This window comes from Pantherophis guttatus, chromosome 2 (assembly GCF_059756535.1).
Source record: "Pantherophis guttatus breed Tessera chromosome 2, ASM5975653v1, whole genome shotgun sequence".
Taxonomy (NCBI): Eukaryota; Metazoa; Chordata; class Lepidosauria; order Squamata; family Colubridae; genus Pantherophis; species Pantherophis guttatus.
Window position 1 is genome coordinate 76,673,659 of NC_142064.1, and position 17,176 is coordinate 76,690,834.

The 17,176-nt window shown below is 38.2% G+C and overlaps 1 protein-coding gene across 14 annotated transcripts in view; it reads right to left on the bottom strand.

Moving 5' to 3' along the window:
* Positions 1-16,694, bottom strand: part of NFIB (nuclear factor I B) — a 284,732-nt gene extending 268,038 nt beyond the window's left edge. For 9 of the 14 annotated variants that reach the window (XR_015732276.1, XR_015732275.1, XM_087886296.1 and 6 more), the window contains exon 1: positions 4,791-6,026. Coding sequence is in view for 11 of the 14 variants with exons in the window: in XM_087886296.1 (XP_087742422.1) it covers positions 4,791-4,820 (30 nt within the window). In the remaining 3 variants the exon portion in view is untranslated. Of the gene's footprint in view, positions 1-4,790; positions 6,027-16,362 lie in introns of those variants that run through there. The other 5 variants (XR_015732277.1, XM_087886297.1, XM_087886292.1 and 2 more) reach the window with 1 other exon arrangement.
* Between the last annotated feature and the right edge of the window lie 482 nt (positions 16,695-17,176).

Consider the following 17,176-nt stretch of genomic DNA (forward strand, 5'->3'; position numbering starts at 1 on the left):
TCTCAAGTATGTAATAATTATTTCATCCCACTCCAATATATACACACACATACATACACACATATACATATACACATACATACACGCACACACACATATATATATTAGTTACCCAAAAAAAGGGCAATTTGAAACAAACTTTGCCTTCTTTGTGATCTAATACTCTGTGGCAGTGTGACATTAATACTGCATTATTGGATAAACTTTTTTTCCTGAAAAATACAGATATATTGGACTTGAAAACTTTTCCTTTTACAGGCTTTACCTAACTATTTATACAGATTTTATTATTTGTTTCAATTGACTAAACTTTGGCTGATATTAGCAATTACTTTATTTTGATCAATAAGAACTACTAAGGTGTTTTGCCTCAATTTCCGTCTTTGTCACATACAGTATATAATTTACTTCAAAGAAAAATTATCTCTATAGTCCCGGCACCTATTATGAGATTAAAGAAAATTGTGGCAAAAGAAGGGCAATGTTACAGATTCATTTGTTTGACCTATTATTTTTTAGACCATATTTAATTCAAATTGAATTTATATCATAATACTGTAAAATATTGACGCTAAAATTAGTCCTGATATAATTAAATTGTACTTTTCAAGCAAAATGTAGCATATAAATTAATAAAATACTTAAAATTAATGACATTTGTTTTCCAATTAAGAATCTTACATTTAAATTTGAGAACATAAAATGTATTTATTCAATTCAAAATTCCTGTAAAGTTTTATCAAACAGTTCATACTATCAACTAATACTCAACAAAAGTTCATGCAAAACATTCACACCGAATACTGAAATGTTTTTTAAACTGAATCCTGCATTTTTATAAGTAAAAATGGCAAGATTTTATAATAACACCTTATAGTAAGACTTTTCAAGAAGTACTGCAAGACCTGCAATGTTATTTCAATTTTGGTTTTATATATTTCTCTTTCCTTTTTAGGGCAGACATTAATCAAACTAGAATAGAAATACAGGGTATAAAAAGAATTATAATACAATTAAAACAAGGTTTCAAGCAATAAGCCATTCTACCCAGAGACTTTTAAGTTTTCTGTTACTTTAAGGGCACAAACTACATTAATGAAAGAGTTAAACCACAATCTGCTCTTTGTGTGGGAAGAGAGCACAGCTTAGAGCAACCACAGCCCTCGATAAGACTTCTCTATCTCAGTGCACTCTGATGCCATTTTTTTTTACTACTACTAGTTTCTTTTTCTCAGAAACTGAGTGCTATAGAAATCTTAGTAAAACGTGTATTTTAATAAGAAACTTCATTCATTACTTCTAACTTTAATAAGAAATTATTAAAAAGTCTAGGTATTGAATGATTAGAAACTATGTCCAGTACTGTTTAAAAATTATTTTACAATATATATATCCCCATAAATTCCAATCAAAGATCTTGTGATGTTGACAATTCAGATCATGGTATTTGGCATTTTAACAAAAAAAAAAAAAAAACCTATGAAATTTTGGATTTTAATTTTACTTTATTTTAATCACATTTAGGTAACTAGAGACCTACCTGAATGCAACAGGATAAATGCATGGTCTCTGTGATTTCTATTGCTATGTACTCTTGTGTTTTTAAAATTATGCACACTGGTTACAAATTCTAATTTTACATATAAAGTTTTCAGAATGTATTTACTGCTATAAAAATGCAGCTATAAAATCCAAGTTATCTGATAAAAAAAATATGTTCATGTTTTTAAACTCCTGCATTAAATAACAGATCTTGGCATAAAATTCATATTTAAATAAAATTACAGTCACTGATATACATATCAACTATTGTAACAATCCAAAACATTGTTCAAGTAAGAACTGTTTCTCAAGTAAAACTTATGTTACATAGGTTCTCATCAAAAATGCTTATACACTCACTATGAAATCTGATATTTTGAAAGATGCACAATGTAAAAAAAAGTTGTATTTTGCATAGATTGCAATAATAACAAAGAGCAACTTTGTAACAGATAAATCAAGCTTCTTAGTTATTTTAAATCACAATACTTACACTACAATCATGGTCAATTTCCACAATATCTTCATGTTATTTACCTTCCCCTATTAAAAAAACTTATTTTTTCTTCAGAAAAAAATGAAAAATGATTTCCCATTTCTATTTTACCTTCCTATTAGTTTGTTAAATGAATTCAGAAAATTATTTCACAAAATAAAGTTAACACTGCAAAGATATAGCCAAAGGTACGCACATTTACGTTTAATGTTCAATTTAGCAATTCTAGCTTAGATATAAAATACCGTAAATCTGTATTTACTGCTGGACTACTTCTTAAAAAAAGACTTCAGCTGTGAGTACTAACAAACATAGGGAACTATTCATGGACCTAAAACTAAGTTTAAATTAATTACACAAAAGAAGGAATGTGTTCAGATAATCCTCTGTTTTATTTAACAAGGTTAGGTTTCCAAGATATAAAATGTCTATTGACACCTTATTCTTATATCTTATAGATTTCAATGCAACTTATTTTGACTCCAAGGTAACCATAACCATACAATAAAATAACCGCTCCTAAAATCTAACTACTATTTTTATATAGGTTCTTTTTTTAAAAAAATGTTTATCAAATGCATGTTCTATACAGTTTTTAGCCTATCAAATATTCCTTTTCCTCATTCCTAAGATTTCTAACAACAAATATATTATAAAATACCAGCAGTACAATATTATATTCATCATAAACTGCTCTACAAACATGGGACAATGGGTATGCATTCAAAATTTGAGGGGGGGGGTCTGAATTTTGTCCCAACTGTTCTTACAGCTATTCATTCTTCAAGTCTGTGAATTATAAATTCACAAACTAAATAGAAAACCAGTTTAGAAATCATTTGGGCAAAACAGTACACATTTCATTTCAAAACTAGTGGGCATTTTGTTGAAACACTTGACTTATCTTAAATTGGTCGATACTAGATTTGCCGTAAAACTGTTTCAGACTTGTAGATTGCATGCAAACTACACCTAAATAATTTATTTTGTTTTGGAAAAGACAAAGTGACATTTAATACTATGCTTATGGTAAATAAGCAAGTGATAAAACTTACTTAATAACAGCCAAGGAAAATTTTTATACTTCCCTGTAATAAGTTCAGGCACAAATACCTATTCTAAAACACTCCTGTGAACTGAGGCATTAGGCCAGAAACAAGAATGGATTATACTTTATGTTACAATTGAAGCATATTACATTAAAAACTAAGCTAAATTTTCAGCTACACCTATCACCACAGAAACCCAAATATATGATCCTAGACCAGTAATCATGGCTTTGCAATGGAATCATAGGAAACTAACAAATATTTCATGTGGCTGGTAGAAGTCCCCTTAAGTATTAAATGTTATACATGAAAACAGTATATTGAATTTTACAATGTTCTGCCAATTGATCAAGAGACATAAAAAGTGTGCGCACTGATGTGTAAATGCTGACTTTTTATAATTTCTCAAATACCTCAGAACACTTTTTACACCTGTTTTCCATCAGTAAAGTTCCCATTTACTTGCTAAAAAGATTCCAAAGTTAATCACACTTTGATGCCAAACAAAATATAAACAATAAAAACGTGTCAGCCAAAAAGCTACAGGACTGTATCCAATCACTGAATAATCCTTATCATTGTTTAAATCTTCATTCATAATTTGTGAATGCTCCAGTCCAATAGAATTACAATGCTTTCCAATTGTCAAAAGGAAAGTTTTATTATTTTGATCATAATACCAACCAAATTATTACATAACAAAGATCTACTTCCCACAAATATTAGTTATATTTGTATGCATTAACATGTTCAAATTGTACCCTAAGATTTCAATCAGACCTGATTTTTTACATGCTACCTGGAATATTTAATGAATGAAAAAAATGATACAAATGTCACATGCTTTAGACACTTGAACATCTCAAAGGCATTTTCTGTGGTATAATTTATATTGGATCGACTGCGCTTTTTTTTTCCTTTTGAAACTTCTATGCCACCAACCTTTACTCCAATCACACCATGTGCTGCAATTCTAACTATCTTATGTGAATGGAAACCATTACCTGTTAAATCAACGTACATTTTGTCTATATGTTCTTCAAAGTAAAATCATGAATGTGTAGTATACACAATCACTCGGTTTTAAAAATACACGAGTGTCTGCAGGCCTAATATAGCACGAAAGATTCAGTTTTCCTTATGACCTTGGGTGTTGACTTCAAAAAGTTTCAAGTACTGGAATTTATCAAAAAAAAAAAATGTATAGGATAATCAAGAAAGAAAGCCTTCAGCTAAGTCACCTTTTCTCCAACCAGCCTCAAGTATATATGATTAATTCAGCACGGGATGGTATTATGTTACCAGTCATTGCTTAATTAAAAATAAGAGAACACTTTCCTTTTTCAGGTTAAGTATAGTCTGCAAAACGGACCATTATTTTGTGGCGAATTCATGTGATCTACACGACGTGGATGCTAATTCTAATCACTTTTTTCCTTCAAGAGTGATTTAATAATACTCGTTTATCATTGTCATTCTGAAATATTTATATTTAGTCCCTATCCTCCCCCCCCCACACACACACACCTTGAAATAGGTTTATACCATAAGTACATACATTGTTAGTCGTCCCCCCCAAAAAAATCAAGGACGGAACGAATATTCCTTTGAACAGTTCTAACTATCGGTACTCGGTGCAACTCGGTCCAAGTTTACTTCCCCCCCTTAAAAAAAATAAAGGAAAAGAAAAAAGGCGGCTATACCTGAGTGAGACAGATGGGAGAATACATCATGACTTCGCTCTAAGATAGCACTTCTGCTGAGAGGAAAAGTATCAAAAGCGCAACGGCTTCATCTATTCATTTTACAATCATGTAACGCTTCCAAAAGGAAAAGATGGATCCGGAGCAAGCTCTGCTTTGAATCGCCACAACTTCGCAACCAGCCCCGGTCCTCCTTAAATAGCCAAAGATTCAAGTTCACTCCGAGCGCTAGATTTCCCGGGGTGAAATCCAATCTACACTTTTAACCCTCTTGTTCTCGGCGGCGGTTCACTCTTGCTGCTGTTTGCAGTGGCTGCTGGTGAATTGGGACAGAAGGAGGCGGAATGGGGGTAGGGGGTGGGGGTTGAATGGAATGCAGGGAGTTAAGAGGGGGGGTTCGAGATTTTTTTTTTCTCTCTCTCCTTCCTCGCGTTGCCTTTTTTTCCCCCTTTCTCCCGGATTTCCAAGCGCTTTGGAAAAGCAGCTAGCGGGATACACCACGGTACTATCAACCACGTTGCCAAAGTTCAAGGTTGCAGCGGCGAAGCAGGAAAATCCTGGCGTATCCTGGCAGGCGAAACTTTGCAACAGCGCTGTGCAGTAGAGCGCCAACCCGGGAGTGTGTGTGTGTGTTGTGTGTGTGTGTATGCGCGCGCGTCCCCCAAGGCTGCAGAAACAGTTCGCAGCAGCGCGCAAACGCTGGGCTTCTTTCGCAGCAGCAGCAGCAGCAGCCTCTCTGTGTCTCTCTCCACCCCCTTTCTCTGTGGATAATGTTCAGAGCCTGCTTTTCAAACGCCCACTGTAATAAAAATGATCTCTTGAAAATTCAAAACGATCAATCTCTGGTTTCCCCTCCTCCTCCTCTCCTCCTCCTCCTCCCTTACACTCTTTCCCCTTTCTTCGGTGTACTGGTTTCTGCAAGACCTAGAAGTTCAGCAGAGGGGGAGGGTATTTTACCGAGAGCGCCTTTCTCTGGCCCTTCCTTCGTTATAGCTTTCTCCTCAAAACACTTCAGGATTTCGGTTTATTATTTAATTACACAATCGACGCATACATCCCTTTCCCCCCCCCCCCCAGTCGCTGCTGCTGCTGCAAATGCATTCCTTCCCTCTCGCGAGCCCCCTCCTTTCCCCTCTCCCTGTCTTTCCTTTTTAATCACCGCCGTATAGTACTAGAGGTTGGCCACACATTTTCCAAACGCGCTTGCTTTTGCACATTACACTCACTTTCCTTCCCCTTCTAGAGGGGACTGAAAAGCGGGCCCGTTTGGGGGGACTGTGGGGAGCGTTTTTCGTAGTTCCAAGTTCTGGAAGAGCGAAAAAAGAGCGCAGCAACACCACCGCCCGGTGGAAAATTCCTTCACAGGAGGAGGAGGGGGAAGGGTGAGGCGAAAGAAACCCCAACCCGGTCTGTCTGCAGACCCTGAATCTGGGCGATCGAGGGGAGGGGGCTACAAAGCGGGAAAGTTTGCCTCTTCGCTACCGATTAGACAACAGGAACGGGGGTGGGTGGGAGGAAATGTGCGTTGGCGGCTCTTCCCCTGCATACGTTTGCAGCATAGACAAGCGTCTGGAAACCCGCGACCCCGCCGCCTACATGTGGAGCAAGGTCACCGAACTGAAGACTCGCTCGGATTTCTTCCTCACTCCACCCTGAAAAGTGAAAGCCAGCCTGCTCTTAGCAGACCCCGTGGTGGAAAGGCGCCATGCTCGTAGGGAACCCCTTCCACGTGGCCTCCATCCCCGCCCGAGACTTTCGCTCCTGCCCGTATCTGATTTGTGGGGTCCGTTTCGGGCAGCCTTTTCCACCAGGGTGCGAGGAGGAAATGGGTGGCGGCCCCCCTGAGGGAAGCAAAAAGGGAAAAGAAAAAAAAAAAAAAAGCCAGCTGCTGGAGCAATAGGCTCGTCTGCTTTCAATCTCACCCACCAGCTCGTGCCAAGAAGAAGTTCGCGCCCGCGGGTTTTTTGTTTTTCCAGGAATGCAAGCATATTAAAACACACACGCACTCACTAACGACGTTCTCACACTCGCCCTAAGGCGGGAAGTCAGTTTGAAGAACGTTTTTTTTTTTTCTCTCCCCTTCGCACCCCCTTGTGCGTGCTTGCGAGGGGTGCGCTACCATTGATGAATTTCTCTGAAAGTGGATTCGAGACTAGTAAAAGTTCTCATGTTGGATGCCAAGTTCCGACATCGCCCCGATCTCTGCTTTAAAACTTTGCTTTCCTCAGACTTATCAGACGTAAAGTCTCCCGTTCTTGGAAAAGCAAAGAAAGTGGCCACAAGAAACACAAACGGGACGGAAAGCCAAGTGCAGGAGTAAAGGGTGCCCACTGGCCTTGCATTTTCAACTACACCTACATTATGTCTTCCTAAGGCTTTAATGGGTTTAGGAAAAACAAGATTTTCTTCACCGCCTTGACACCTGCGGACTTTGATCCGAGGAACGCCCAGGCAAAGCAAATCCGAGCCTTTCCACCGAAGCCCTTGTAGACGGACTGCATCGAGGCCACCAGCCCGAAAGCATTGTGTAACTCTTCCGTCTCGCCCCCGCCCGGCCCAGCCATGAGAAACCGCCCCAAGCATGAGGGAGGGCGATTGCCCAAGCCAAGCTCCCTCCACAACCAGCACTTGCCTGCCTCAGGTAAACTGGTCCCTGGCGCGTCCTCCTTCAGCCCCTTTTCCCTCCCCATCGTGTGAACTATTTGCAAAGGGCCAGCTGACTTTTGCGTTTCCGAAAATGCATTTCTCCGGGTCAGGCATTTCCCCACGAAACATCGAAGAGAGGCAGGTTCAAGTCAACCATGAAATGGTCACTTTTTAACCCCGTCCTGTCCTCTTTAGGGAAATATTCAAACACAGCCTGTTCTCAAAGGGGGCTCTTAATGAGGGTAACTTGCCAAAGCGACCAGCTGCAATTCTCATAAATTTACAAACTGAAGGCAGGAGGAGGAAGTGAAGAAGCTCGGACAAAGCAGGTAATGTCAAAGCAAGTAACGAAGTTCATCCCGTTAAGCCTTCAAAAGCAGCCCACCTTAATGTAGGTGCAATTCTAGAGGGGTAAAATAAATTACATTCTTTCATTAAAGAATAGTATTAGGAACAAAACTCCACATACACAGTTTCCCTGAAAATAAGACCCTGTCTTAAATTTTTTTGAACCCTGAAATAAGGACTTGGCCTTATTGCCATGCACTCAAAAGCCCGATTGAGCTTATTATCGGGGGATGTCTTATTTTGGGGAAAACAGGGTAGTAGTACAAGATGCAGCAAATTTATTTCAGAATTTACCACACACAATTTTCAAAATCATGTTAAAAATGCCATGAGCCTGTTTTCCTTATGGCCTGTGAATGAATACTCAATGTATTTTCACTAAATTTCTTTGCTCAAAATTCTTTATTTCAACTGTTCTGACACTTGCATAAGGCATTATTTTGGGCATCAGTGGAAGCCAATAGTCTTCCATTTTCCTTTTGAGTCACAAATTAGAAGAAATGTTCAGCAAGCACCTGTCCTTACACTGTAAACTAAAAAGCCAGAAACACAGGAAGTAGAAACAAAAGTAAATTAAGAACTAATACCAGTACGCGCATCACAATAAGGCATTGTTTATTTAGCTGTGGGGGGGGGGGGTTTAGGAAAAGAAAACCACTTTTAGCTGGGTTTGGACAGCACACTAAGCCATAACCATGAGTGGCTGGATTCATACAACACAATAAAGCAAGATCAAATGAATTGCATTGTGGCTGAGTTTACATAATCCATTTTAAGCCATAGTTTGGTTAGGTTGGCTTGGGCTCAGCATACTAGGAGTGTTCAACCATGTAATGCAAACCATACTGGTTTATGACTAAAAATTATGGCTTTGTGTAGTTTGAACCTACAAATTATAGGTTGCTGAATAAACCATGGTTAAGCAAACCACTGCTTATAAACTCAGTGAAACCTGAGATTACAAGGGCTAATATAATATATATAAAAAAGTAATGGATTTTTTTTAATGACACAAAACTTCAGTTTTAATAACCTGCATTAAATCCGCTGAATCACAAACAATAATTGCAAGAGATACATTTTAATTGAAACCGTGAGTATAGACGAGATGCATTTTTCCCACTCATTTATGGCATTTCAACCTTTCTTACTTTTCTTTGGAAACATAATCAAATATTTTCAGATTTATTTCAAGTTAAATATATTTTTAATTCGTGTGACTGTTGGCCAAAATATAATTTCTATTACTGTATGAAGTTTCGTTGATAACTTTTCAAGCAGTAGGTCTTCATTTTCCATCTTTAATTCAGGGATAATGCTATGAACCTTCTGAGTTATCATAAAAGCTTACAACAGTTGATGAGCTTGAAAAAATCTCAGTGTTGAAGTATTATACAAATGTTAGTTCGAGTCTTGGTATTAAAAGTCTCTGTATTTCTCATTTCTCTAAAATCAAAGAAGAGCAACATTCCTTTTCAGGCTTGTCCCAGTATTCACACTAATGACACAGATATTTAGGCAGGTCTACCAATGGATCATCTTTTCAGACATTCACATTTAATATTGTTAGTAATAAATATAACAATAGTCATCTACCCATGTTTACTAAGTTATATTTTATTAAATTAACCCAGGTCTCTGGATTTGTACAATACACTGAATAGTAAATTAATTGCACGCAATAGTTTTGTATAACACACTGCCCATACATGAGCTAAAAACGATCAGTTTGTCACAATTGGGTCTACATTCATATAGCCTTTAGATCAGGCATGTTGCAGCCTACAGCCACAAGCGGCCCTAGACAATAATAACATAGCCCTACAAAAGCTTTTTAAAAATATAAAGAAAAGGAAATGTGTTATTTTTATGGATTAACTATGTTATATATTTTATATATGGGATGCGGTGGATCAGTGGCTAAGATGCTGAGCTTGTCAATCAAAAGGTTGGCAGTTCAGCGGTTCGAATCCCTAGTGCCGCATAACAGGATGAGCTCCCATTACTTGTCCCAGCTTCTGCCAACCTAGCAGTTTGAAAGCACGTAAAAAATGCAAGTAGAAAAATAGGGACCACCTTTGGTAGGAAGGTAACAGTGTTCCGTGCGCCTTTGGCATTTAGTCATGCCGGCCACATGACCACGGAGATGTCTGGACAGCGCTGGCTCTTCAGCTTTAAAATGGAGATGAGCACCACCCCCTAGAGTCGGGAACGACTAGCAAATATGTGCAAGGGGAACCTTTACCTTTACCTTTATATTTTATATGTAGCTAAAACAATTCCTCTTTGCTCAGTGTGATCCAGGCAAGCCAAACGGTTGGATTTTTGTCCATGCTGTAGATGCAGTTTGTCCAAGTCATTTTACTCTTTGTAACAAAATATGACTTTTTCCCCCCATTATCACTTCAGAAGTAAACTGACCAGCAGTCAGATTCTGTTCTCATTTGCAGCTTAACACAGGACCAACAGGCCCTTACAAACCCAGTTTCCCTTGCCTTATGACATCATTATTGTTCTGCCTCCAACTATGAATAAAACAATCTAAAGTCATAACTGTTTTATTCGTGCTTTTATTGGTGTTAAACCGCCTAGATTCACTTTCAAAGATAGGTGGTTATATAACTTTTGAAAATTACTAAATAAATAAGTGCACCGGTTTTAAAGTAATACCTTCTCTGTTCAACTCATATTATTCCACCATGCATTATCTTAGAAAAAGGTCAGGTGAGCTATTTTGGGCTTAACCAGAGTAGTACTTTGTTTCCTAAGTGCTTGTCATCTGTCCCCATCCTTATTTTTGATACCAGTGTCTCTCCAAAATTCCAACAAATTGTTCAGTTGTGATTCAGAACAGATGCAGTAAAGTCGGGATAGGGATTAATAACGGGAACAAGCAGATGTTCTCCTGGCATTCTTTTGTGCTGAGTCAAGGGTGATGGGATAGCTGTCCAATAGTGAGGCACATTTCAGCTTTGATAATGGTCAGATCATTTTTCTCATCTGAGAAAAGAAAGTTAGCTTACAGAGCGAACCGTTCTGAATGTACCATTTTGTCTTCCAAGGCAGGGCTGGGCAATCTTCAGATCTTTAAACCTTTCTTTTTGTTCCTTCAGATCTCTATTATTCAAAACTGAAAGTGGAGTTTCTGACTATTTGAACATAAAAAAACCCATGAAAACTCTCTTCATAGGAAACATCCCCCAAGACTGAGAGCCAAAATAAAATCCCCGCCCCTGTTCATCCTTTTCCATCCACTGTATCTCTCAAGTTTCTCCAAATTTTAAGTGTAGCCACACTAGCCAAAAACATTTGTCCATTTTTTCAATAAGTGAACAGTGAGAAGCTGCAATTATTACATATTCCAAAACATTTACCATGTGCTAACTGAAAAATATAATACATAAATATCTGCATTTGGCTACCGTGTATGTAGATTTACTAGGTTTTTACAATATTGCAAGTTATAAAGCAATTTGTTCATAGCTTAGTATGTTCTTTAAACTCACTCATCGTGGTTTGTAAACCAGTTTTCCTTAGTACAAACAAGTCAATTCTGTTATATTAAATAAAACTAAGCAAACCATGATTTAATTGGGCCATATGAAATTATGTTTATATACAAGGCTAAGCCAAAACCAAACCAACCACATTATAAAATAAGCCACTAAGGAGCACGATAGCTTTCATGGTTAGGTTGCTGGGTTGAAAGTTAGCAAGTCCACATTCAAGATCCAGATGCTGCCATGGGGCAGGATAAGCTCTAGTCCTTTGCTCTAGCTGCTGCCAGGGACATGAAAGAGCCCCCAACTGGGTGTCCCCCGGCAACAGTGATGTCACCAGTTAATCCTTTCAACTGAAAAGCACCTTGGTGCTTCTGACATGAGTGCCATGCGAACTAAGCCACGGTTATAATGGCTGGGTTCACAAATCACTATAAACTCTAGTTTGATTAATTTAATGAATATTTAGCTAGATTCAGACAACACACTAAGTCCTGAATGATGATTTACAAACTACAGTGTTTGAGTTAAGAAAACACAAAACCAAAGTAAGATACATTCTGACTTAAGGCAACATGCGAATTCAACTAGTGTGAAGTTAAATGCCTTTGCTCTACATTTTGATGGCTATTAGGAGAGGGTACAGAGTCTTACAACTTGAAAGTTCACATTTAAGTCTTTTAAAATGTGATAGGCTACAAGTGAAAATGCTTTTCAGTAATGGCACTTTGATCACATGATCATGTGATCAAAATTCAGCTGCTTGGCAACTGGTTCATAGTTATGACCATTGCTGTGTCCCAAGGTCATGTGATCACCTTTTGCAAACTTTCAACAAAAAAAAAATAAATGGAAAAGCCAGATTCACATAACAACCATGTTACTAACTTAACAACTGAAATGATTCACTTAACAACTGTGGCAAGAAAGATCGTAAAATGGGGAAAAGTTCACTTAACAAATGTCTCACTTAACAACAGAAAGGTTGGGCTCAATTGTTGTCATAAATCAAGGAATACCTGTATGTGCCAATTGCCAAACACCAAAATTTTGACTGGATGTCTGTGGGAATGTTGCAATGGTTGTAAGCGTGAGGACCAGTTGTAAATCATTTCTTCAGTGCCATTGTAACTTCAAACAATTGCTAAACGAATGGTTGTAAGTGGAGGACTACCTGTATTAATACTATTCAAAGGCAATCGGGTTTATTCCATTGAGTAATTGGCTCTACATACTACTCTTGCCTTGCTCGGAGAGGTAAACAAACACTTTAAATAATGACTATGATCTGCAACACAAAAGTGTTAACTACTGCTCACTCCTCTGAGTAGTAGGTAGTCCTGATGAATTATAGCTAGTTTTATTGTAATTCCAAAAAGAGCTTCACCAGCTGATTTTACATGGCTATACATAGTTTACATATTCATAATGACAGGAAGCTGAAAAAACATAGGCAAACTCTATTCCTCTCCACTAAGGAGGGTGGGAGGGATATGACAGACCTATGTCTGACTACAGCATGGCAAGGGGATGGAAAAACTCTTGTAAAACTACAGTATAATTGTGCTTCTTGGTGTCCTTAGGTGCCCCACAGACATAAAGCCCAGCCCAGCCCAGCCCAGCCTGCCCTTTTACTCACTGACATACCAACAAACCAGCACTACGAGCTTCACAAACAGCACTGTAACTGCAGACTTTTCCAGGAACAAGACTGAACGCCAAGACTAACCAAGCTCATTCCATAAAGGCATCTTTCAGAAGGGAGTGGAAATTGTTTTGTGATTCATCTAAATAAATGCCCATCTTTAATAAGCCAAGCGTAATAACCACATGCTAACAGCATCCACTAGCTTTAGAAACTTTCTCCTGAGGACATAAAGTACAGTAATTACTTAAGTGTGTACAGAAGCATAAACAGATAATGTGCACATGCAAAACTAAAACTTTTACCTGGAAGATATTTTCAGCTGTCTCTTGCAGTAATAAGAAATTTTTCAACAGAAAACAAGATTTAGCTTAAGCAGTGCTTTGGTATGAAAAGGATATACTATACAATATACTGCTCATTTTAAAACATTATACTGCTCATTTTAAAACATTTTACACTGGAAGATACAAAATTGTATCTCCACAATTCCATTATTCCTCTTGTAGATTAATCCACTTTTAGAACACTTTTTAATGAAAATATAATTTTGAGTATGTGTGTGTATATACTTCCCATGCTATCACAACAATTCCAAGCCAACTATATATCGGTGCAATAAATAACAATTATTCCAAATCCGGTAAGGAGAAATTTTTTTCTAAATGAAAGAAAACTCACTTATTAAATTTTGACTGGTAGACAGGTTTAAAAAAAACAAACACTAATACATTCTACAATTTTTTTAAAGTCAAATTGTCAAATTATCTCTACTAGAACATTACATGAATAGTCAATTGATTCTCTTACAACCTGCAACCTATAAACATTTATATAAACATTAATTTTAAAAGATGTAGCCTGTAATCCCAAAACAGGACCAAAACACTAAAATGGAACAAAAACGTGTATTGCTAGCTCTGCAATAGGGTATGTATGGTTTACCAAAGCATATTCTTAGGATTAGGAATTTAGGCAGATATTTTAAAAACTATAAAACAATGAAAGAGCATAGTTTACTGTACAAATAATTGAATAATCCACTAGTGGATGATCATTTGACTCTAAGTTTATATATCAGAGATTGAAGGATCAATAAGACTCACTTTTCAACATCATTTTCAGTATCACTGGCACAGTATATATATTGTGGGGACAAAATTAAGCAAATAAATAATATTTTCAATCGTTTTACTACCTATATACACATGCAGAGCAATTAAAGACATGGCATAGTCACCTTTTTTTTCTAGACTTCATGCATATCTATAGTTTGAAACTCACCAAGCAAGCAGCAGCGATTTTACTGCAAATATAGAAAGTTAGCTGGCTCTTACTGTATGTTTTATCAAAATCTAGAAGGGTCTGAGACTCTCCCCCTCCCCTTCCGCCCCCTCCCGCATTCTCCATAGACAAGGACTCAGTGTTTCATTTTCTAGGTCTCATAAACAAACCCTCTTATTCCTTCTGGCTTTATGTACAACACTGAACATTTCACAATGTTCACAAACACATTACAAAATATTTTACCAGTAACATTTTTAAAGGATAGTCAAAACTGAAAAGCCTACATTTAGATCACCGACAACATCTGAGAAAAAGTGCTCTTCATTTTGCAAGATACTGATTACTTTAGTTAAAATATTACTCTGAAACCCATGTTATATCTCAGATTCATTTATAGTCTCAGAAAATCCTACTATATCAAAATATTTTTTCTTCCTTGACACTTTTGAGAAATAATTGAAATTTTTACACTAGTTATTTTAGACTACAAATACTCAATTACTTTGGAATAAGCCTGTTGAATTGAATGGGACTTATATCTGATTTCATAGTATATGATTCTTTTATAAATGTATGTCTAACATTTATCTATATTTCACTTTATTATTTTTAACCACATTACTACGTTACATTCCTTTTGCTTAATTCTGTATTTTTTAATGTTTATGCTCATCATGCATGTGTATTTTTGAGTATTCAACTACCGGTATTTAAATATCTGTGGTGTACATGCATATCTTTCTCACAGCGTATGTGTGCTTGACCTCTGTCCACATATGGTTTGATGGTGTCTCTATTAACCAAGCTTTCTCCATTCGCCGACCAAAAAATGCAAACATCAGGCCTCAATATAAAACTGAAAACCACAACGTTTTATGTTACTCAAGTTAAATTTTTTCACGCTGCCTACATAAATGTCCAATTTGCTCAGCCCTCTGTTTTCCCAGAACAGTAGAAAGTCTTTTTGAAAACATGAATATATTAATCAAATACTACTGATAAAGAATCAGACTAAATTACTTAAGGTTGAAAGTTTACAACTTTTTCTTAACTTATTAATATACATATTTTAATAGCTACAAAATGTATTTCGATGCTTTAATTTTATTCCTGTGACTATTCATTTAGGATTACACAAGTAGAGCCTCGGCATCATTTAAAGGGAAGTTAATCTTGTGTATTTTGGCGCCTTTTCTTTGCCAGCTACTGTACTGGGAGCGAAAGGGACTTGGAGATGTTGTTTGTTCCTTCTCAAGTTCAGTGGCAGCCCTTTCCAGCAGCAGCAGCAAGAAAGATAGCCATGTTCACAGCCCTAATAATAATTCAGATCACGCCACATCGGCATCTTGTGTCAAAGTCGAACGGGCTTCCCCGCCCCCTTCAACCGGAGAGCAGCCAAGTCCTCACACACTCCACATTTAACCACAATGGATGGGATATTGTGCATTAAAATATGGCCCAGACACAGGCAAAGGGAGGACAAGTGGGGAGAGCAGACATCTACCCAGGGAATAGGTCTGAAAACATGCAAGACAGTGAGACCTACACAGCCACTTGATAGAGGAAAACATAAGCAAGCCACAAAAAGCGTACCCAAGGAGAGAACACAATTCAGAAGGAGAAAAGAAATGTCCGTAGTGTAGGATAGCAAACTTATAAGTTAACTAGCACGCAAAAAGTAATAGCCCTGTTACTACAGCAACACTGCCCTCCCATACAGCTTAGCAGAAGAAACCAGAGTGTATCTATGACAGCTGTTAAGAAGGGAAAGCAACCCTAACTACATAGCTGCAAATTAATCAACCAACATGTTATATTAATCTTTTTCAATGCTTAACAGGCACTTGCCAGCAAACGGGAGGAGAGAAAGTTGGAAGCAGGAAATATACCAAGTTCAGCACTTTTGGACACAAGCTCCAATTAACTGTTTCCTGGCATGAGTGTGTGACCCGTAGACAAAAGCTGCCAAAAGAAGGACAAGAACGCAAACAAATCCATTTCTTCAATCCTGCAAAATCAAAAAATGACCGGGGGGGGGGTAGTGTTGTAAACAGCCTCCACTTTGTAAATCCAAGACGATCTACCCAGGGAAAGAAGACAGCCAAAAAGCAAGTTAAAAATACATCTTTTTTTCAATGCCACATACCATTGAATTGTATTGTATTTAAACCCGTAGACTCCTGAATTCTGTAACACAACACGGGAGCCGTTGGCTTCACGTTTTTCAGAGAACCAGTGTATGCCTTTCTCAAGGAGCCGGTGTGGGGTTTTTTTTTTTTTTTTTTTTTAGCTTTGTTTGGATTTCCAAGGGTAACCTTCCCTTTTATACATAGGTTTGTGTGCACCCGAAAGAGTTACTGATTCAGATTGTTCAGAAAGTCTTGGCTAGAGGAGTTGAGAGAAATCAGCGAAGGTAAAAAAAAAACTGTCTACAGAGCCTCCCCCCACCACCCCGCCTCTTTGCGCTCCCTCTTTTTCAATCTTCCTTCCTCTTTGAGTTGCAATACTGAAGAGTGGGTTGTGGTTGCTGCCTTGGACGTGGTCCAAGAGGGGCTGAACCCTTTCCCCATTCTCCCTCCCTTTGCCTGGCTGGGGCGCGCGCACTCGCTGCTCTCTCTCTTCCCCCCCCCCCCACACACACATACACCGCCCACCACCACCACCACCACACACACCGCCCCCCCCCCCACCGCGCGTCTGGCTCCGCAGAAAGAGCTGGCGGTGTTAAGGCTGAGTTGCGTTCTTGGCCTCTTTCCACCTCGTCGCCATTGGCCAGAACCTCAGCAGTGGCTTCCCTTAACCACCAACCACTTTGCTTTGCCCCTCCCCCGTTCCCCTTCCCCTCCTCTTCGCGGCACCCGTGGGAAGCGCGGCTCTTCGTTTCCGCCTGGCGGCTGCTTGAAACCCCGAAAGAGAAGAAAGGGAGGCTGGGGGAGGGGGGAGCTATTTGCATATTCATT